The 24,371-nt window shown below is 45.4% G+C and overlaps 1 protein-coding gene across 1 annotated transcript in view; it reads left to right on the top strand.

Annotated features, from left to right (window-relative positions):
* Nucleotides 1-24,371, top strand: part of FAM114A1 (family with sequence similarity 114 member A1) — a 399,688-nt gene that overhangs the window by 273,199 nt on the left and 102,118 nt on the right. Inside the window, exon 10 of the mRNA XM_069631803.1 lies at nucleotides 2,748-2,909. Within this exon, the coding sequence (XP_069487904.1) occupies nucleotides 2,748-2,909 (162 nt within the window). The remainder of the gene's footprint in view (nucleotides 1-2,747; nucleotides 2,910-24,371) is intronic.

The raw sequence follows: 24,371 nt of genomic DNA, 5'->3' as shown, positions 1-24,371 counted from the left end.
CCCAAATGAAAAACACTGAAATTAGATTTTTTTAAAACCTTTTAAATGAAGAGTTAGCGTTAATCTAACAAAGTCTAGAAAGAGTGGGAATAACAGCGTTAAGGTATCCACTTAACATTCACCATGAAACTCTGAAGTATAAACATTCATTCCAGACCACTACAAATATAACCTAAATCTCTTCCATAATATTACCATAAGGTCCCCCTTCTACCAGCACTAAAATGAGCCCATAATTATCCGAAGCTAATCTTAATATAGTTTTACAAAGGTAGCGGGCGCCCCTCTCTCGCAAGAACAGACATGATAACCTGTTCAGTGGTTATTAACCACTTGAGAGTTCGCAGCCACTGCTTTTACTCACTGTGCCTTTCACAGATGGGAAATATCCATTTGCATATCAGTCTTTGTCCTGCCCAAGGGCAGTCCAGCACCGAAATACAATGGCAATTCCAATCTGAACGAGAGTACCACCAGCAACCCCATACACGTGTTTCACCCTTGACAAGATGAGCTTGGTATTCCATTAACCATTAACCACTGATATTCAGGTTCTTGCAGCGTAAAAAAGAAATACCATGCAACATTGTTTGACGTACACTGCATATGCTGTCTCTGCCTCTACCAAGATGGAGCCCTGTCTTTTTGGCTTAGGACTATGGGTGCCTGATTCATGTCTTTTTATCATCAGTGCTCCATTTCAACGGTCCCACACTTCTTCAACAGAGCAACAAGCACCAGTATTTTAGAATAAACTCTCCAAATAACATGTAGATTTATGGTTTATAGCTTTGCTTTGTTTGGCTACCCTGAAAACATAGAGTGGATTTGATGCTTGAGGACTGCACAGAAGATACCCGGTCTAGTTGCAAGGCAGCCTCTTGGAAGTTTAATCGATTGCAGAATCATAGTTGTTCAGCTTCCTTAGTAATCACCTTTCACAAATATGCCTAACCATTAATCATCGCTGCTTGTTCAGATCTTCGTAATTGCAGGCTCTAAAGTATGGAATGCCCTTTGGTTGCAATCTATATGTGCACCCAAGATACCTGATGAGAAAGACTTAAGCTATTCTTTTCCACAAAAGTTGAAGTTTTGCAATTTGATAAAGTACTTTTATTTGAAGTCCTTGCATATTCACTCTTTACTTTTCGTTTCTTCACATTTTAATCCCTGCAGCCCCTCAAATAGTTGTAGTGCCCTTTTCTTTATTTTTTCCAATTATACAGTTTCTTTCTTAAATTAGAGATCAGTATGCTAAATGTGGTCTTCACAATGCGGCACAGAAAAGAAGTATTACTTCCAGGCCTCTACATGCTGTGCAGTACATCTTCCAACACATCTCATTAACTCAAATACTTTTCAAACATCCGTATGAAAATAAATAGATAGCAGGATTGTTAATAGATCAGTTATGAGAATGCAACTTGTCAAGGGCAGATCAAACCTCTCCTAGCTGAAAGTCCTTATGTGTGTTGTTTTAGTGTTCAATGTGCATCCAAAGTACTTTACTCATATCAGGTTAACACCATGGGGCCTGCATGAGTCACAGGTTCTTCCTCATTTCACTAAGTAATCACCAGCTGCTTCTTACTTTTGTTTGTTTCTCATACAAACCTTTCCCACTTGCTTATACCGTATGTTCCAACATATTATTGGCTATTGTGTGTTGTGTAATTAGGAGGGGCACAGAGGGGGCCAAAGACAAAAGTAGGGGGGCATAGACAAATGTAGGGGGAGAACATGGTCACTGCTCGTTTTAGGTGGGGGGCACAGGGTTTCACAGGGGGGGGGGGCCCAGCCCCCCAGACCCCATCTAGCGACGCCACTAATTACCCAAATGGAACATACAAGCCATCTTTCTTTCTAAATGCTTCTATGCTGTTAGTGCCTAGTCCATCCAGAAAATATGAATCTTCTTTTTTTCCTAAATGTTATCTCTAGTTGTAGTCAAAAGTCCATCTTTGATTAAATCACTCATGACTACACTTCCAAATCAAATTAACTGCCTTATTCAAAAGAAGCACTCATCTAATTAATGCAGTGACCTTGGTTTAGGTTAAGAAAGCCCCTTCCTTTTAAACCTACCTTTGCTTTCTTTACACCAAACATATTGGTTGGATGTCACTTTTTCAGTTTCTCCTTTGCTCACATCTTTCATTGAAGTATTACTATACACTTCGACAAGCAAACTCTGATTTATTTTTAATGTCCAAGATACTTTACAATTTGACATATATTTGAGTTACATCCTATAATATTTGTAACAGCCTCATTTTGGTCTTTCAAGTTATTTATGTAGTTCTTATAGGTTTTCTAAGTTGTTTATTTTTTGACCTTGTGTTTGTGGGGGCTTTTGTTGTACAAAGAAATTGGTAAGACAAACCATTCTTGGAGCCATTTCCTGCTTCACAGTATGTACCACCCAATCGTTAAATTCAAAACTTACAAAGATTAAAGCAATGCATAATGTGTAGAAGAACATAGTTTTATCTCTCACTTGGTGATCAGGATTGACATGGGTCTATTACTACAGGACAGTGTGTCCCGGTCAGACATGAAATTCCTGGTCCATGCAGAGCCATGTATTTGGTTCGGGCCTTTGTTGGCTTGCATACAACTAGTGGTACATTAGCTCCTACATCAGAAAATATGAGCCTTTTAATATTGCCATTTTTAGAATCTGTTATGACATTGTTTAACAAATGTATGTTTTCAACAATTTTCATCAAAATGTATTTTTTCAGGCCAGGAAAAAAGCCCATGACTGGCTGTCTGAAGCAGAGTGTGTGGCGCTCCTAAATCCAGAGGATGTTCCAGTGGCAGAACCTAGAGATTCTGTCACAGAGACTGCTAACGAGAAAGAAGACAAAAGCAGCCCTGAAGAAAAGCACTGCACGGATGTGGAGGTAATGCTATGCACACCAAGGGCGTGTGCACTAACATGATTGTTTAATAGTTCCAAAGCCTATTTTTTTCGGTAAGCATTTGGATCTTTGACAATCGAACACAGAAGATGATGATGGTGGATGTGTATTAACTAAAGTGCGTGGCAAAGGATCACCAGAACACTAAGTCAGAAATACAGTTCAACATCTTTATTTATATGCAACAGGTGGTATGGGAGGAACTCTTAAAAGGTCCTATGTGATTTTTCCTAACACCCAAGAAGAGAGTTCTACTAAAGCATCAGGATGTGGCGCACAGTCTGTTAGAGAATTATTAGGAAAATAGGTCACTGCTCTAGGTTTACCTAACTCATATAAATGACTACTTTAAATGATCAGGATGGTAGATTCCACAAAAGGTTGTATGTCCTTATCTATGTGCAGTCTTTCCTTAAGGTTCTTTTTATTCTAATCTACAAACTCTCTGACATAGTTTGTTTTTTGTTTGTTTCTTTGTTTAGAATTTATTATGCGCATGGGACCTTGGGGTATAAGGGCGCAGCAGGTAAGAAGATGTATAGCTTAGAACAAGGTTACAGGTTACAGGGTCGTAGGTTACAAGTGTATTATACATGTGAAAGGTGACAATTGTATCAGACACGTAGGTAAAGGCAGTCGGTAGCAAGTTCATACATTCATTTAACATTTGATGTCGTCAGCCAATTGATCAAATTTTGCCTGAATTTGGTGAACGATTGTTCTAGTGTCACAGTGGTGGGTAGTTCATTCCACAATTGCGCAGCTTTGACTGGGAAGCTGGCTCCTCCGATAGTGGCGAGTTTGAATCGGGGTACTTGAAGGTGATTGGTGTTGGCTAGTCGTGTTTGTCTAGTGGAGTGTGTTCTCGTGAATCTGTCCTTAAGGTATTGTGGGGCTTTATTATAAAGTGATTTGTATGTGAGGGATGGCGTTTTGAGTTTAACTTTCTCATGGGTGGAGAGCCATTTGTGTTTCCTTCTTGTTTCAGAAATATGTTCTCTCTTAGGAATATTTAATGCTGCTCGGAGAGCATTGTTTTGCTGTATCTGGATTTTGTTGATGGTGGATTTTGTGGCTTCGATGTACAATGCGTTAGTCACGTTTGGAGATAATTAAGGCTCTAGCTAGTATTAGGCAACTGTGCTGCGATAGAAATTGTTTTCCTGCTCTGATTAATTTGCATGTGTACGCTGTTGATGAGGCTAGGGTATTTACCTGTTTGGAGAATGATACGGTGGAATCGAGGTAGATAACTAACGTTTTTACTACTTTGGCTACTTGTATGAGGTTCTCATCGATGATGAAGGAAGAGTAGTTTGTACTTAGTTTATTGATGTGGGAAGTGGTACCTAGTATGAGATGCTCAGTTTTATCATCGTTGAGGCATAGGCCATGGGTTGCCATCCATGCCTGAACGATGCTGTAGATTCTGTTAACCATTGCTGAGTCCTTTTCATAGTCCCCTGAGAGTGGGAGGAGGATCTGGGTATTGTCAGCGTAGTTAGTATACGTGATACCCAGATGGTCCAAGTCATCAAACAGGGGCTTAGTGAAAATGTTGTATAGCGTTGGGGAGACGCAGGAACCCTGTGGTACGCCGCAGGTGATGGGTATGGGGTCTGCGGCTGCTGACGGGTGCATGTTGCTTCTTGAGCCACAACTCATATTTTCAGCGACGGACCACCCACTGGTTTCGAACTTGCAGTACCAGAACCTCTTGACTTTCCTTCACCAGCAAATGTTCTTACACTCTAGCCGCGGGTAGCCATCCGGGAGCAAAAGCAACACCTTGGACACACTTCCAGCAAGTATTCTCCCCTGCCCCTTTCTTCTTTTCCTAGGTTACTAACATATAGATATCTATTATCACCTTCTAGTAAATATTGCCTTCCTTGGCTAATGGCGGTAACTTTAGAGACAATGCTACCAGCAAGTATTTCTCTACCCACATCACACTGCTTAGGCTATTCACCTTTCACCTAGAACTCCCAGCAAGTGCTTCTTTCCACTTGCTTTAGGCTCTTTTGTCAGAATGCTAAATTCTCACCCAACAGCCGCGAGTTCACCCTCCTAGGGCAAAGTGGTTAACCCTTACAAGATCATATGGTTTTCTTTCTTAGTCTCTGACTTTATTTTTATTTATTGCTCATTTATAAAGCGCTTTATCCAGTAAGTGGTTTCTAAGCGCGAGATAGGAATTCGAACCTGTGTTGCGCCGCATTGCCTTGCTTCCAAGATAAACGTGTTGCCCCTGAGCTATCCTTCCTCCTGCCAGTGGATGAGATACAGTCCTCAGTAGGTTTGCAGCATTTTTCTTTTCTCTGGTTCTGGTCTCAGCAAATATGTGAGACCAGAATTCGAGGCTCAGATACCTCTTAAGAGTCAGGCCTGCTGTAAAGCAGGGTTGTCCAACTCCAGGCCTCGAGGGCAGGAATCCTGACAGGTTTTCAAGGAAATCCTTTATTAATATTCTTGAGAAAAAATGTGCATACTTTTAGAATCATTGCAATTTCTCTCATGAATGTTAGAGGGTAGCCTGAAAATCCAACATGCTTCTGTCTCTCGAGGCCTGGAGTTGGACAACCCTGCTGTAAAGGCTGGAGGGAACTTGTGCTCGTTTACTGTCGCCGGACAGTGAATTCGAACACACGCTGATGTTCGAACGTTCATAATGCTGCGCAGCTCTATGAAAGTTATAGTAATACAGCAAACACGCCCTGTTCAGCAGAATTATGCTAAACGGGGCTGTTTACTATGTTTTTATAACTTTCGTAGGGCTACGCAGGTGAACACGCTCTGTTCATTCAGTTAAACAGGTTGTGATTGGCTTGTTCTTTGAAAGGTACTTGTATGGTCTAGTGGTTACAGGTTCACCCTTACAGCCACGCAGCCTGTGTTTCAGCCCCGGCCTGTTTATTTCGCTGGTGCATCAATTTTTGTTTTACACAAGAGGACATGTTCCACTGACTGTTGGGTTGTACATCTTGATTTTAAGCATAGTGCAGTACAATTGATGCATCAAATTGAAGTGTCAGAGTCTGTATTTCTGCCTGGCAAAGTGCAATTCTTCTGAGTGCAGATTTCAGCCCAGACACAATCGTCAATTGCCACCCCTCATGGTGCCTCCCACTTGTGTTTAGGAATTTGTATTTCATTTTACCTCCACAACCAAAAATATTGATGCAGTGAGGAGATTTGCTTACACATATTGGCTGTTTGTGTGATCTATGGTACAATGGCCTTTCAAGTGGGGGGGTGCTTATGAAATGATGGCATCCCTACAGATGAGGGGTGTATCAGCCAGTTGTACTTTCTAAAAATAGGAGAATACTCCTAGAAAATAAAAATAGGGAGTAAAAATACCCCCAACAAAAAATGGGAAACGGACACAAAATACCTTGTGCGCCATGGATATGTTTGGACCAGCAGTGCAAAGTAGTAAGTACCACAGGAAGAAATTGCTATTATTAATGGCTGATCGAAAGACGTAAACATGTATCTTTTAATATGTATGAATTACTAAGTGCAAAGAAATAATTATCACAACGCCATTTGCGTTTCCCAGTTCAAACATATTTATGCTTGCTTCTAAAAGACTCCCATTGGGAATTGGACTTACATTTTTACTCCCTAAAGAAATAATTTTACTCCCAACTTTAAAATATAGGGAGTAAAATACTCCCACTTCCAAATATTATCTGGAGCACTGAATGAAGGGTAATGTGTCGATAATTCTCCTTTCGATCATGCAACATCACCAATTCAAGACTGTGTGTTCTCTAACCAAAGCCATTTCATGATTGAAGGCCAGCCTAGGGATCGTGTATAAGTAAAAGTGAGAGCAGTGTGGTGGAGGCTTTTGAAAGGTAACATGCCACCTAGTGCATGCTCGTATCGTTTTGACTGCAGGGTTCACCATGCTTTTATAAATTGGTGGAGCCCTTAGAATTGCTGTTTGAAGTGTTTTCGAGGTGTGATGAGTCGGAGGACATCGTCCCAGTTAGAAAGAGAAATAGCTACACTCACATAGCTACCCCAAGGAAACTGCTAAAGGTACCCACAATAACCCATGAAGAAAGGACTCGGAGGGCATATGGTTATATGTATCTTTGTAAAGCAACTCCTGTATCCAAATAATATAGTCCTTTCTCTATGACCGATAAACATCAAACCCATAAAATAGAAGAAGGGCTAGCCCTCAGTGTTAATGTTGGTAGCTGTAATAGGAGAGGAAGCAGATTGAGTAATGGACATAACCTAGTGAGGGTAGAAAGTGCAAAAACGCAGCAGGAGCCGCTGTTCACGCACAAGGACCAATATAATTGTCAGACTCTCTGCGTGGTCACCGCTAAAATGCGGACAGTGGCGTGGAAAATAGGTGCCGCGGGACAGAGTGCACCACGAGCATGGCGGTTCTGCAGGGGCCGTGAAAGGGAAGTAGGCAGCACCTGGCAACAGTGTAAGACACTGTGCCGGTCCACAACAGAGGTCCCACTTCTAAGGGTATGCAGACCGCGATAAGACGTACATGAGGAAGAGAAGGAGGTATTCATTCACTGGTGTTGGCAGCGTTCAGCTGAGGGAGACCAGCTCACGTCACGGTGGAGCCATGGGACGCGACTGCATTAAAGAAGGTGACGGAGCTGCCCTGGCAGGAGAAGAGGTATGAATTGGGAAGCGAAGAGAGACTGTTAAAAGAGGGAGAGAATAAGAGAATCAACTGGCTAACCCCTTTTCCCCCCTCGCCTTAACCACATGAGTGTTAAACTGCAAGAAGTGGTAGAAGGAAATTAGACAGTGTGTAGCAAGGAGAAATTATTGGTAAAAGTGGATAAAGGAGAAAGAAACCTTTCTTTCTTTACCCAGGAGAGCACCTGAAGAAAGGAGTAAACTCAAGTCCCCTATCCTCCCTCAGCCCAGTGGAGCGGGTAAATAACATTTATAGAGTGTTGTCAGGAAAGAAATTTAAGGCTGCCAGTAATGGGCAACCAGTGCATAAGCAGTTGCTTACCAGAAGGGCTCCTAAGGGGAAAAGGGAGACCTGCATGATTATCATAATATACATGAGTGTGCAGGAGAAATCCTAAAAAATAAGGAAAGACAGGGGGGTGCGGATTGCAGGGTACTAAATTGAGGGGAGCTGGGTAGCTTGACACCACAGCTACCAGGAACAATTTTTGGTTCCTAGGGCCAACTGGTGTCTTCCATACATGTAAATGTGACATTAACTTTGGCTATTTGAGAATGTTATTGGAATTAGAACACATGTAATATGCACTTAAAATCAATGGTTCATACAAAATGTTAAAAGCAGCATCTCTGGTAGCTCCTGGTTCCCCCGCTATAGCTGTTACGTACAGGATGATGTCTGACACCCAGGAGCTGGTTTTAGCTCCTGCTCATCGAATCTCAATTTTGCACCCTGGGATTGTCCCCCCCTGGCATTGCGAGATCCACTGCATAAGGAAGAGGGACACTTCGCAAATGGTGGATAACCCTTGAAGTAAGAGACCCTTACTAAGTCACTTTGTTTAGCTTTGCAGGTGAATTACAAAATGTTCAACACTGGCACAAGATACGGAAAGTCCAAGGAAGAGGATTGTCCACTTGGTATGGTTAATTTTGCTACCTTGGGAAGATAAGTATTCCCTCGGAAGTTAAAAATAACATCACTATAGCAAATACTAGTTTGACAAGCTAATTGTCAAGTAGGCTGTAAGAAAAAGCCTGAGGAAACCGTATTATTTCTCCAATTTGGAGACTGTTGTTGAAAATTAAGTGTGAGGGTCAGAGTAGGTTTTTGACACAGCACAGTGGACATTATTTATTTTGACATCCTGACGACTGTCACTTTAGTTAGTTTTGTTGAGGCTGGGAAACCCCTCATAGATTTAGGGTTAGTGAGGCTTTTTCCCCCCCCACCCTTTTATTTAAATAAAAGCATTTTTGAACAAATGATCTACCTGTTTCTGTCTCCTTAGTCGGGCACTTCGCAGGGGCCACTGCTATTTTCCTGAGGTTAACTTATTGCGAAGTTAGAAAAGCAATGTAATTGAACGGCATGGTGGAATTGTGTTTATAAAATGATTTCCATATCAGGTACTCCTAATCATCCCGATCCGTTTCCCTTTTCAGTTGAGGATGTCCACCTGCCCAAATATTTCTAATCACCTTGGAGCTGGAAAGAGACTGCCTGGAAGTTTCAGTGGGATGTTCATAAAGAGGGACAGATATAGGAAGGACGGTTTGAATCGATGAATCCGTCTCTGAAATACAAATAGGATGTCTGAGCAATCTGTGCACTTTGAGTTGAACCAATATTTCCTCTGGTCCTTTGTCAACGCCGCCAGCAACAAAAGCTGTGATTTGTACCACTTTGTGTAACCCCGAAATACCACCACAGCCTTTTACCTGTGTAATAGAGCCAGGATTGTCTTCAGGGCAATCAACATAGATGCAAAAGTAGTCTACATATATTGATGATCCAGCAGGACCTTTTGAGAAATGTGAAGATGTAATTGGTTTGCTAGAACGTTGGCAAGAATTGTTTTGTCCAGATTGAGAATAGAGAGAGGGGTCTATAATATTGACATTTTGTTTTATCCTTTACTGACTTGGTAAGCACTATCCTCAGAGCCTCTCTGGCAGACTGGCAAAGTGCACCTTCCAAGTCAGCTTCCTGATAAAGACGCGTATGCTTAGGGGTATACATGTCTGACAATTACTTCTATAATTGAAAGACTATGCCATCTGGGCCAGGGTCTTTATTAGAAGCATATCACAGATAGCACATGCGATTTTAGCTTCATTAATACAAGCTCCCAGTTATTCCCTGTGCAAATCCCATAGCCACACCAGATTGAAACAATCTAAGTAGGTCCCAACATGACCAGTAGGAGTGTTGTTGCCTTAAAGTACATACATCTCTATACTACCAGGTAAAAACCTCATTCACCCACCACGTTGTTGCGCTTTGCTTTGGTGCACCTAGTGCTCTAGAATTCTTTGTTTTCTAAAAAAAAAATAGCCTTATCCGTCCTCTCCTGACTTTGGGCCTCATTACAAGTCCGGCGGTAATCTGCTGGTGCTACCGGCGGGTTGCCACCGGAATCGTAACACTGTTTCTGCCTTCTGTCATCCCAGTGCCACCAGGACATTACAAGTCCAGGACATTACAAGTCCCGGCGTCCTGGGATATCAGGCGGCAGAAAGTGTAAGTCCCCATTCCCATAGAGTCCCATGGGACTTAATGGGAACGGGGACACAGCAGCACCGGCACCATTTCTAACATGCTGATACTTCTGTGAATACTCTGTGGGCGGGTGCCTTTACGCTGACCGGTCAGACCTGTCAGGTGCAATGGCCTCTGCCTGCAGAGTTGTAGTGTGTCGATCCGGAAAGGGTGCAGGTATGGTGTGACCGGCACCCTTATTTCCGGACTGCCACACTTGTCATGAGACCCTTGGTGTCCATGAGAGCAACTTCCCTGAACTGTCACTATCCCCATGTTTCTGGGCCGCACCTTTGTAAGACATACATTTTGACTTATACTGGGGTGGATCATGACAATTGAAATAGTTTTCCCTTAATGGTGGAGAGGAGGTGCTCGAAACCTCTTGTGTATCATACTCGATCTGCATCTTGGGAACACCCTTTCCAGCCGGTCCATGTCCATGTCCTCAGCACCCCAACCTAATTGCCAATGCAGGAACTGTGGAGAAATGTATTGAATAGCTCCTGTGTCGTAGCAAATCAGGAAAACCAAATCTTTGTTATCTGAGAAGTAGAATATCTCTAGAGAGTATTGAAAGAAATGGCAAGTTGTCCAATGTGTTGGGTTTGGAGCTCCATGGCAGAGGTTTCTGGTGCATCAGGCTTAAGGATAGTTCAGTTACAAGTGGAGGGCGACAGATGAAATATAAAAGATTATTCTGACATTACACAAAGCATTTGCGAGCTGGCAAGTGTGGTGAAAATTGCGGTGCCATGATTCACACCAGAGCCTTACCCAGACCTATTGGCAGTAGTGATGCTGCCTACTGGAGCGGGTTGGCGACAGCAGAGGCGCAGCTCACGACGTGTGCAGGAACGGATGGCATCCACCCCTTGGTCGTTCCAGGGCTGAAACGGAGTGAGCCGGGGTGGCGGTGTGCTCTGTTCTGAGGGATGGAAGTCAATGAGAGAAGATGGCAGAGAGACACTGCCGGTTCTCAGAGCAAAGACCCTAGCCTTTTCCTTCGACAGCATCAGGAAAAGTCCCGGATGTTTGAAACTCCATAGAGCCTAAAAACCTGAGCCCCCAAGGATCAGACACATATAGTATTTAAAAGGAGCCCAGGATAAAACAAGAATACAAAAAGCAAATAAAGTTAAAGTAAATTTACAATTGAAGTAATGGAAGCCCAACTGGCCAACAGAAGGAAAGGCAAAACACAGGAGGACAAGAGTGGAAACACCCTGCCAGCCAATTCTGTAAGCAGGGCTTTCCACTATATCAGCCAACAGGATGAGGAGGAGTCTGGCTATAAAAGCAGAGGCGGCTCATTCTTAACTTGTCTCAGTTAGGGACAGGTTTCCTGTACTTCTCTCCAGACGCTGTTGCGTGAAGAGGAGCTGTATCCCGAAGGAGGAGTTGGTGCCTGGGTGAAGGAGCCTGGACTACCCTGGAGCACTGCCTTTCCTGGAAACTTCCTGAAGAGCCTGGAGGAAACTGATTGACCCAGGGGGAAGAAGGAGGGTAACCCTGCATCCTCACCTAAACCAGAAAGGGTGGAAGAGCTAACCTGCCTGAGAAGCCTAAGAAGAAGCTAATGAGAGTAGCTGACCCAGTGGGAAGGAGGAGAAAGGGTAGAAAAGCTGACCTGCTTGAGAAGCCTGAGAAGAGGCTAAGGAAACTGAATAACCCAGGGGGAAGTGGGGTACCCCTACAGCCAGAAAGGTGAAAGAGCTGACCCGCCTGAGTAGCTTGGGAAGAGGCTAAGGCAAAACCTTGTTAAGATCATGGTATAGAGATCAGGACAGAAGGAGGTGGAGGAGAATATTGGCAAAAGCAAATATCCCCTGAAAGGAGAGGGGGCAACAATCCAGTAAGGGCAAAAGAAGAAAGAGAAAAGGAAGTGTGAAGGCATCATGAAGCAAGACACAGACAACAGATTCAAAGTTCAAACAAAAATAATGCATTAACTGAAATGTCAGGATGGTTGAAGGCCTAACATGCCCTGTACTAAAGTGGGATTTCCCTACCTAAAGAAACTAAGGAAAGTCTAAGTCAGAAAGTTCAATTTAAAAGTCTCTCTGTGTCCAAAACCTATACTTGCCCTCACAGCTAAAGTGAACTAATGTGTAGGGATGTCAATAATAAAGAAACAGTGTTCAAAATAAAGTTCTGAGCTTGCAGCTCCTAGTTCGCATTCCAGCTCCCTTTCCCCAGGTTCATCCTCTAGAATACCATACATTTTAAAGACTCATTACCAGTTGATGGAGTGGCGATGCGCTGATCAACAGCGCCCGAATCTCCCAGAGCCATCACAATTCGGGTGGGAGAAAACAAATACTCCATATTCTCCTACTATATGTACGTTTCCGTGTGCACCTCAATTAATCATGCAGCCGGTACGGTATGCATTACAAAGGCTGAGCTCAGTCACTAATGCGCACAGAACTGTGTAAGTGTGGTGGTGACAAAGCGCTCTGTGATAACGATTTTGTAGATGATGAAAATGAACTCTGGGACTCAGAAGAGGTCCTGTAAAACCTTAATTTCTCGCTTCAAATGTAAATAACTATTGTAGTTTTAATAAATTGTATATTTCAATGAGAAAGCTGCACATTATTTCAAGCTTTCTAATTTAGTGAGCATACTTATTTATTTATGTGAATTTATAAAGTGCTTAGCAGCCCTTGGGCATCGTGGCACTGTTACAGGTTACTTGCTTAGACGAACAACAGTCAATGTACATTTTACTTGTTAGACGATGAATACAGTTCAACACCATTTACAAGAGTGTTTCTAATCATAGACCGGTGAGATGCTTTTCACACAGGTGCGACAATAGGATTTTGTGTATTGGGCAGTGTGTGACTGTGGTGGTAAATTGTCTAGTGGAAGAGTTGAGTTTTCAGAGCCTTTCGGAACACTGTGCTTGAGGTTTCATTTCTGAGTTCTGGTGGTAGTGCATTCCAGTTTTTTGGGGCTAAGACTGTGAAGCTTGCGCCTCCTGCTTCGGTTCTTCTGAAGGTTGGAACTGTAAGCTGGTTGCAGTATTGGGTTCGCTTGGGCCTTTCTGAGGTGGCACGGTGAATGGTTTCTGAGAGATAGTGGTGCTGTGTTGGCGAGGAAAGAGTGTGTGATTGAGAGGGCTTTAAAAAGGATGCGTTCTTTAACTGGGAGCCAGTGGGCGTCCTTCCTTGCTTGGGATATGTGCTCCCTCTTCGGTATGCTGAGTGCAGCTCTGATGGCGTTGTTTTGTATGGTTTGGAGTTTCTTCATGTTTTTTGATGATGTGCCTAGGAACAGGACATTACAGTAGTCTAACCTTGCACCTACTGTGGCTCTTGCTATGGGCAGGCAGTTTTTGGGGGAGAGGTAGGGTTTGACTGCATTTACGATCTTTGTAGTTAGTGTGGCTGATGAGGTGATGGCGCTGACTTGCCTTGACATGGACAGGGTGGCATCTATGTAAACTCCTAGAGTTTTGGCTGCCTCTGATGTTGCGATAGTGGTGTTGTCAATGATGAATGAGTAGTATTTGCTGTCCAGTTTGTTGAGGGTTTGTTTGGTACCTACCAGGAGTATTTCAGTCTTGTCTCCATTGAGACAAAGGCCATTGGCCGCCATCCAGGCCTGGATGATGGCATAGATCTGGCTGAGCGCGGCAGCGTCTTGTTCCTAATAGCCGGTGAGTGGGAGTAACACTTGCATATCATCGGCTTAATTAGTGTACGTTTCGCCGTGATCGTCAAGGTCCTTGAGGAGTGGGAGAGTGAAAATGTTGTAGAGGGTTAGTGAGGTACAAGACCCCTGTGGGACTCTGCAGTGAATGGGCGTGAGGGTGGCGCAGGCTTGATGGGAGAATACTGTCATTAGTCTGTCTTCCAGAAAGGAGGTGATCCATGAAGTGGCTTGTTGTGAGAAACGGGTGGTCTCCTTGAGGTGTCTGCATAGGATCTTATGATCTACAAGATCGAAGGCTGCAATCAGATCAAGCAGTAATAGTAGAGCTAGTTTCCCTTTGTCTGTGGTTTGCTCAATTTGCATTTTAAGGTTGAGTATGGTGGACTCTGTCCCGTGCCGTGGTCGGAAGCCCGATTGCCTTTTGCCCAGGATGTTTTTTCTTCCAGGAATTGTTGGATTTGGAGGTATGTGGCCTTGTCCAATATTTTAAGCAGAAATGGCACGATGGTAATCGGTCGGTAGTTGTTGGGCATGTCTGGGTCGAGTGAGTTTTTTTTTTTTAGAAGCGGGCGAACACAGGCCTCTTTGAGGGACTTGGGGACGATGCCCAAGGAGAGTGACGCATTGGTGATGGCTGTGATCAGTCGAAGGTTTGCGATAAAGTAGCAATAATTTACAAGGCTATATCTTGGATATGGTAAAAGATGATAATAATAATAATAATAATAATAATAAATAATAATAATTTAGCATTTATATAGCGATACAAACCCTCAGGTATCTGAGCGCAGCTTATTATTACCCACAGTGTGTGGTGCTCATTTATCACCCTTGGAAGGATGAAAGGCTGAGTTTGGCCCTGCCGGGATTCGAACCTGTGCCAGTAGGCTCTGCGCAGATGCTATCAGACCCGCATATCAAAAGATTCCTTGTATGTACTTTTCTATTCCTTTGATCTTGTCCATCAAAAAACCTCTTTAGCATATTTTTCATAGAACCACTCTAAAAGCAGTTACAGCTCAAAAATGACATTACTTTCCCTCTGCCACAAATCCAGACAAAACACTTGGTACTACACGATTGTATGCTTCGTTATCAATTCATCCCCAGTAGGCATACCTTCCCTTCATTCAAAACCCCACGCACTAGGTTATTGTAACTGATGCCCCTGAATTATGGAAATCTTTAACTTTGTAAAAGCAATGCATATATCAAATCCACACCCAGCCCTTATGAAGACATGTGTGTTTTCAAATATAACAGTGATACTGCAGCCCTTCTATCCCTAATGATTCCCTTAAGAGTGAGACGGTCCATGTGACCAAAGGAGCAAAAAAGCCATAAAGAGGAAGGGACCAAGTTAGAAAGGAGGTCCTTGATTTACTGGTGTGTCCCACATGGGACAATTCTATTAAAAATAAAGCAGGTGTTCACAGGGGGACACCAGTAAAAGGCCACACTGGGGAGCGGAACACTCGGTATGTAGAGTTCCCTTAAATGCGAGGGCATAAAGAAGAGCAGCACCAGGGATACCGAAACATGAGGGACCAGGGGCAATTGAAATAAATACCTGCGTTATGGTATCTCAAACCCCATAGGAAGAGCAATATAAATCAAAACCACCCCACACATGCACTGGTAAACTCCTAACATCCCAAAGTGGTACCCAACAACTATGCCCAAAACAAATAACAGTAAAACAGAAAATGCCAATCCCCACATTGGGGGAGCTAGAGTAGTGAGGTGGTTGTGTGCACTCTCATTAGGTATCACACCCAGTGTTGCAATGTTCAGAATGCAGTGAAACCCAGTAGTTATTGACTGTTCTCTGACGATTCTGATTGGTTGAGAGGAGGTGAATAATGATCTTCATTTGCTAATATTTCTTCTCGAGAAATGTTTGACATAATTGTTGTTCAATTTCTCATCATCTTATTGCTGCAGAGATATAAAACAGTGTCTTCTAGTGTGGTTACAATATCCATGGTGGAGTTCAAATGTTGCTTTGCCTCGTTCATGTTACTACCTTTCAAAAAAAATCTTTTGCCTCAACATTTGAGTTGAAAGTATGAAACTTTTGGTCAATGTTGGCCAGGCTATGCTACAGCTGGTGGAGCACAGCAGTTGGGTTAGTGTCCAACAAGCCCTTCAAAGACATCTCACCCATCGTTGCACCTGAAGTATTCACCTGGTCTGTTGTACCAGCAGCGACTTTCTTAGCAAAACAGTCAATGTTTGACTAACTTATTCTCATTACAGTAGGCAGAGAGTAGATCCTTGTGGCAAGTCTCAACTATTGTGCAGTATATTCAGCGGCAGCTGGCCTGCATGGCGCTCGAGGGAGAACATGTGTATAGTTTGAGGTGTCAGTGAGGAGGAGCGCTTTGTATAGGCGGATTCAAATGGGGGTGATTCATAGTAGCATTTATCACTTGGTATCAGAGTATCAGGATTGTGCTGCTACTTATAGTGTTGACTAGCTGCCATGCCAACGCCAGATGGAACCAGGTTAGGTATGCATGTCCTAGAGTTACAACAAGAGCACAACTCAATGGTAAAATAAGTAATAAATACCATACAATCTGACAGCAGCTGAAGAGTGGATATTCAGATGCCACATTATGGACACGGGCTATTCATTGTCAACTTCGATAAGGCACTGCGCCTCATTACGAGCCATGCGGTACCGGGTTAACGGCACCGGTAAAGCTGCCGGCACAGTTAACCCCCTACCGCCTCATTACGAGGTCTGCTTGCGGGACCCACTAAGGACGCCTGGTAAAACAAGACGTCCTTAGCGGGTCCCGCAAGCAGACCGGGATGCTAACAACGGGCCCGTCATTACCGGGCCCGTTGTTAGCATCCTCCCCATTCCCATTGTGCCCTATGGGGGCTCAAATGGGAATGGGGATGTACCAGGTCCGGGTTCCTTGAATGGGGAAATACCGGGCCCTCCAAGGTCGGAATGGCCCGGTATTTCCCCATTCAAGGAAACCGGACCAGTACCCGGTATGGGGGTAGCCATGCCACTAAAGGCTACCTCCATACTCGGAATGAGGCTCACTGAGTCTATCAAACCAGCACATGTAAAGGCCTGACCATGAATTAGGGCACAAGTCAAATGGGTCACACTTTGGATACTCTGCTGATTCTCCTTTCCCTGTGATAGTTAATAAGGCTTGGGGGCGTACTACAGAGAATATGATGCATTATCAATATGGACCAGCACTGGTATTTCACTCTTCTTGATTGTTGAAGCAGAGGAAAGCAGTCTCCAGGATCTCAGCAGAAAATTCTGCAGCACCTCAACACGGTGCAAGCTGGGTCTATACGGGATACAATTGAGCAAATGGTGCCCCTAAATATGTTCCTTTCCTCCCTCGCTGATTAGTGCTAGTAATTATGGCTAGTTGAAATTGTTCATTTGATTGAGATGGACAGATATAGCGGATTTCCCTTTAAATAGTGTTACCTGATATGAGAGAAAAAGGATTGTGGAAAAGAGGTGACCAATCAGTGAATGGTATATTATGATTAAAAGCCTCACTGATGCAGGATTTTGATCCTTGGCTACTTGGGTGCCCCTATGACACATTGCTTGGTGTTCCTGCTCCAAGCCTTACCCAGGTTCGGACAAAAATATCTTTTTTTATTATTGACACTCTGCCTCATTATGGCTAGATAGTCTCTGATTTGAATTTAAAATGCCCCTCACTCCGTTCTGAGGTTCAGTAATCCCCAAACGATAGACTTAAAATATTTCCACCCATTGACTATCCTTTCACCACTGAGCTTGTGTCGGATCCAACTGCCCTACCCCATCCTTCCTACCTGACCCCACCACCGGATCAAGTAACGCTTAATTATATTATTTTGTATATTTAAATAGTACTTCCGTTATTTTATGTTATGTTATTTTATTTATAAGGCACCGAAGGCGTCCAGGTGCCATAAAGAGGAAAAGATAAGCCCTATCTAATGAAGCAGGTGGCTAGATCAGAGTTATGAGAACAGAATAGTCTTTAGCTGTTTCCGGAAGACCAGAAGATTGGCTGTATTACGTAAAGGAACAGGCAGGGCATTCCAAGTCCGTGCGGCCCGCACATGAAAAGCGCGACCATTTCCACAAGCTCTTTTGACTCAGTCCACTTGTAGGGAGCAGGCCTTAGGTGATCGGAGAGATCTACTTAGGGGTATATAATCTCAGCCTGTTTTTGAGGTATATAGGTGCATCACCATAGACACACTTGTGACAGATAGTCAAAAGCTTGAACTGTACTCTAGCTGAGACTGGCAGCCAGTGGAGTGTCCTGCTGGCTACAGATGTAGGTTCTAGGCGCTTCATCTGGAAGACAATACGTACTGCAGCATTTTGAATTTTTTGAGTCTTTGAAGGTCTGCCTTCTTAGCTCCTCCCAAGAGGGCATTGCAATAATCCACTCTTGGTAGTATTACAGCTCGAACCAATTTCTTGCGGTTATCCTCTGAAACCAGAGGGGCCACTTGGCAAAGCACTTTCAAGTAATAGTTGGTGCTTTCTACAATTACATCAACATGAGCGTTATCTACATTGGCCTCCAAATAAGTACCCAGGGTCTTAACTTTATGTACCACTGGAATCTGACATCCGTCAACTAGGAAGCAGTCATACAGGGGGTCCAGCTTCTCTCTGGCTAGTTTGGGGCCATATAACATTAGCTCTGTCTTTGTGGCGTTAAGGCAGAGCCAATTAGTCATCATCCAGCCTTTCACCATCAGATAGACCTGATCCAATGTTTGTTGGTCTTGATTGTGGTCTCCATTGACCACCAGTGCCAACTGAAAATCGTCTGCATAATTGCAGAAGAAAAGTTCAGCGTTTTCAAGATCCCTGCATAGTGGAATAATATAGATATTAAAAAGCAGGGGGGGGGGAGACAAGCCCCCTGGGGAACTCCACAAATAGTGATCTCGGTGTCAGAAGCACTGTCGCCCCAATGTACTGGGGAGCTACGCCCCTCAAGAAACGATTTGAGCCAGAGAGGGCACTAGAGGGCCACCCAAGATGGCCGGTTGTTAGCGAGCTCCCGCACAGCCACAATAAATCCTGTGAAATCCTGCCGTAATTCGGTAACCTGTCGCCTTGATGATCAATATCCCAGCTGGGAAATCGCTGGCCCAATACTGACCGGAATCCTGAACCAAAACGGGGGAAGCAAAGACCCCCAACGCGATTGTCCAGCTCCGAAGCCATCCGGAGGCGGGGGGGCCAACAAGCCGCGTGGTGCTGTGCTGCAATCCCGAGCCGAGCGGGGGACCCGACTGGCCGACCCTCCCCACTTCCGACTGTCTCCTGGGGGGCGCGGACCGGGAGTTCCGAGGGCCATGGGGAGCCACCCCCCCTCTTCCTCCCTGCCCTCACGCAGAGACAACTCGGGGCCGTGAACCTGGGCCCGTGAGAGTGGCGGCCCCGGGCGGGCTGCGGATTGGGGCCAAGTGGAGCAGAACCCCCCAACAACTGAAGCGGAGGAAGGCAGGAGTCAAGTCGCAGCGGTGCGCTCCTCCCCAGGGCCTCTCCTCCCCGCGCTTGGGAGGGAGAGAGTGTGCAGAAAGGCGCTGGGAGCTGTGACCGCCATCCCCCCTGGACCAAAACCATCAAGCACCTGCCGACCTGATAACAGACACCCCCCTGCAGAGAGGCGCATAGGTACAGCGCAAGCTCACTATACACGGGCATAGTGCCCCGCACTCCTGCAAAGTTCCCGCAGCGCCCAGCTAACCCATATCTCCAAGGCCACCTGCGAGCTCCGACATAAAGCCAACGTTGAGTTATCCTCGCCCAAAGCGTGCGTAGCTAAGAGACTCCCTTGGTCCAACGGCCTCCCTCCTCAGCCACAGGGAAAGGTCCTCTGAGCCACTCCCTCACCAGACAACGGCACATTCCCTGCCTAGAATCGTACTCCGGGGCCTTTAGCCTCTTTGAGAACAGCAGACTTGTGAGACGAGCTGGATTAACAAGCTCCACCCTGCCACTGATCCCCGGAGGGCCCCAGCTCAACCAGCAACAACCTTCCAACCAGTCCACACCCCATTCCTACATAAAGGCATTGCTGGAGCCCCGATTTTCAGCTGTGAAACCCACTGACCACACAGGGTCACCCCCAACCACCCAGATCCAATGGGTAAAACGGACAGATCCCAAAGGAAGTTAAACTTTGAAACTGGAACAGTCCCCAAGACCCCAGGCTCCAAGAAGACCCTGAACCCTCGATGGCCAGCTCACACCTAATGGATAAGGAAACCTCTGCTACCGACATCAAGGCGCTCCTCCTCGATCTGAAACCTGGCATTGGACACCTAAACAACAAGATGGACGGCTTCGCCTCCAATGTAGACCTCCTACAGCACTGCATGGACACCCACACCAAACGCCTGAATGAAGTGGAGCAGCGAGTGTCCAACCTAGACGCTGGGGCTGCAACCCTGACTGCAAAAGTGGCCCAACTAGAAACACAGATGAAAGCAACCATCGCTAAATGCGAGGACCTGGAAGGACGGTCGAGAAGAAGTAACATCAGGATCGTCGGGGTACGAGAGCAGACGCCGCAACCCAAAATGGAAGACTTCATTGAGTCACTCTGCACCACCTTGTTTGGCAGAGAAGCATTCTCCCACATGTTCGTAGTGGAGCGAGCCCACAGAGTCTCATCCGCCAAACCCGCACCAGGTGCGCCCTCGAGGCCGATAATAGCCAAACTACTTAACTATAGGGATTGCGACACCATTCTTCGTCTGGCCAGAGAAAAAGGAGAAATACAACATGATGGAGACAAGATACACTTTTTCCCGACTTCTCCCCTGCAGTCCAGACACAAAGGCGATCCTTCACATCGGTTAGACAAAGGCACAAAGATAATCAAATACCCTACTCCATGATCTTCCCTGCCCGGCTGAGGGTGCAGCATGGAGGTAGGGCACACTTTTTCCCGTCACCTGCGGCGGCAAATGATTTCCTGGACCGTGCTGGCTGCCCCGGAACAAATCCCAATCAGCTACGCGCACAGACGGAAAGATTCCACAGAAACCCAACATAAATCATTCAAGAGCGAAAGCGAAAGTCCTATAAATACAGAACAGCTTCTACACTGGAATAACCACAGGTGCTAAGCACTCCGAGGCCGTGCAGCCTGGGAGGCCCCTTGCACCCCTTGCACAGCACAGTTACCTTAGTTTACTAGTTACATGTTCAGAGAAAGGGGGAAAATGACGAGCAAGTTGGGGGTTGCTCGCAGGAAACAGATGGGGATTCTACACAAGATGGGGGTTAACAAGTTCTACCGAACCCAAGGCTATCTACATGCGCCGCCCGCAAGAAGACTACACCTCGCCCATTGCTGTGACGACAAGTCCTACGACCTGCGCCTCCCAGCAACCAATTGGAAAAACTCATTTACACACAGATATAAAAAGACAGCGCCTTCACCGTAGCGACATGGAATATTAAAGGAGGGAACCAGCCGGCTAAAGTGAGAAGAATAACACAATACCTCCGCCGACATAAAATAGATGTAGCTTTCATCCAAGAAACTCACCTACGCCCGACCACCGAATACCCATGGGCCAAAGACTGGGGATGTCACTGCTACTTCTCATCATTCTCGTCATATGCCAGGGGAGTAGCCATCCTTGTTAATAAAGCAACCAATTTCAGACTGATTTCAGAGAAAAAGGACACCGAAGGCAGATCACTCCTGAGACACGGAATAATTGATGGCGAGGAAGTGACTTTAGTGAACTCATATGGCCCAAATACTGATAGCTCCAGCAATTTCGAACGGGTGATGACCCATTTGAACACGACCGGACGGTCCACGATCATATGGGGCGGAGACCTCAACACAACACTTAACCCATCCATGGACAAGTCGCACAATACAATGTCAGCCGCGTCCAAAGCGAGCCTGCAAATCATAGAAATCTGCAAAGCCTATGACCTTATTGATATCTGGAGAAATAAATACCCAAACACTCAAGACTATACCTTCCACTCCTGAGTTCACAACACCAGTTCCAGAATAGACTACCTTCTTGTGTCTACTCACAGCCGCCTGCAGTGGGGCGACTGCCACATCCTACCGAGATCTCTGTCAGACCACTCCATGGTAACCCTAGAATGTAGCACGTCACAAACAACCAAAACCAAGCCACAATGGAGGTTCAAACCCAGAGCACTGCAAGACACTGTCTTCGCAGAAGAACTACGAACAGAGATCAAGTCCTTCTTAGACACCAACATAGGATCGGTGGCCTCCACCGGGACACTGTGGGAAACACTGAAGTGCTACACCAGAGGAGTATGCATAACAAAAGAATGCAGGATCCTTAAATTGTTGCGAAGAGAATTGAACGCCAGTGAAACTCGACTCAAGGAACTCGAGAGCTTACTCCGAACCGATGACAACTCGCAGACCCTGGCGGCAACCAAAAGGCAACCAAAAAGGAATTAGAGCTGTTCCGCACCACAGCAGAAAGAGAAGTAAAATTCCTAAACAGTCACCACAAAATCCATCAGTACGGCAAGGGACAACAACCGGGGTCACTCCTAGCAAGGCTTCTAGCTGCCGACAGGAAACCCACATCGATTGAATCAGTGACCGACCACACGGGCAGCACTGTCCACTCCGCAACCAACATCGTCGAAGCATTCCGCAACTTCTACCAAAGGCTATATGATTCAAACTACTCCGCAAACCCGGCTGAACTGACACAATACCTAGACACTGTCGAACTATACTGGACAGACCCAGAGCTGAGGGAAACGCTGAACGCTCCAATAACCATCGAAGAAATCTAGGAAGTCATCAAGGAGCTACCGAATACAAAAGCACCAGACCCGGATGGCCTGTCTGGAGAATTCTATAAATTCTATGGAGACCTCCTTGCCCCACTACTCCTACAGGTAGACGACGAGGCCTTAACCAATGACCAACTGCCGCCAACACTCTTCATGGCCAACATAACCCTTCTACATAAACCCGGCAAAGACCCAACAGAATGCGGTTCATATAGTCCAATATCACTGATAAACCTGGACAATAAAATCTTTGCGAAGATCCTAACCAAGAGACTATTACCCCTCATGCCCGCCATGGTACTGGCCGATCAAGCCGGCATCATCCCAGGAAGGAACACATCCTACGGGATAAGAAGAATGCTCGGAGCGCTAGAAGCCCTCGACCCGGAATGCCAGGCGGTGAGGGTACTACTTGATGCCAAAAAGACCTTCGACTCTGTCGAATGGCCCTTCCTCTTCACAGTTCTAGAAAGGATGGGACTGGGTAAACGCTTCATACAACTGGTCTCACTGCTTTACAAAAAGCCAACATCAAACATCACACTGGGCGGTATCCGATCGGCCGACATCCATCTAACAAGAGGGACCAGACAGGGATGTCCACTCTCTGCACTTTTGTTTGCCTTAGTGATGGAACCTCTGGCCTCCGATCTACGCATGCATCACCTCCATAGAGGCCTTACATTCGGCCCACACAAAATGATCATCTTACTATATGCCGACGACGTAGCCCTGTTTCTCCAGAACGCCGACGAAAACCTGAACCCGGTGATGAGAGCAATAATCCAATTTGTCCATTTCTCAGGACTAAGAATCAACAGTAGCAAATCAGTCACCTTCCCACTTACCGCCGCCACCACCGAATTCATAGACGACTTTGGCTTCCAATGGCAGCGCTCACGCGTGAGATACCTTGGTATCCATATGTCCAGATTGAAAGAGGACGTCCTACGAGATAACTACGAAGCCACATTGGACACTATTCAACTCAAAATAGACAGGTGGAAATCCCTACCACTTACTATCTGGGGCAAAGCATCAATAGTAAAGATGATCATCCTACCGAAACATTTGTACCTCTTCTCCAACATCCCTCTACTTCTCCCACATAAGCTCCTACAGCGGATCAAAAGCATGGTCTTTGACCTCATCTGGGCGGGCAGGGTGGCGAGAGTGGCCTACACCACACTAACTCTACCAACGCGACAGGGCGGATTAGCTCTCCCCGACATGGAACGCTACAACTTGGCAGCCCAAGCCCACTTCCTTAGCCATTAGTATACAACGCATTTCATAAAACCTCACGTTCAGATAGAGAGAGCGCTGGCAACACCACATCTCCTCCGTTCCATTATCTTTGGCCAATTCCCGGTAAATCAATCATCCATGAACACTGTCACTACCACGGATTCAATCTGGAAAAAGATAGCCAAGTAAAGTGACATCACATCCAGATTCTCCTCTCTTCTCCTGATTAAACACATCCCAGGAATCTGCATCACAACAGAAAAGGTCTTCCTGCTTTGGACGGAAAAACTACAGCTAAGCACCATGAAGGACCTCTTCCCACAAGGTACATTCCTGTCCCTCCACCAAGCCCAAGACAGAGGAAGCAATAACGCCCTTGATACCTTAATTTACTTCAGACTGCGACACTCACTGCAGGCAGCAATCCCAACTTTTCCACAACAACCGCCAGTCTGGCCACTACTCCACA

The sequence above is a fragment of the Ambystoma mexicanum genome, chromosome 6q (genome assembly GCF_040938575.1).
Source record: "Ambystoma mexicanum isolate Mex_15411 chromosome 6q, UKY_AmexF1_1, whole genome shotgun sequence".
Lineage (NCBI taxonomy): Eukaryota > Metazoa > Chordata > Amphibia > Caudata > Ambystomatidae > Ambystoma > Ambystoma mexicanum.
This window is presented reverse-complemented; position numbering and strand designations above follow the sequence as displayed.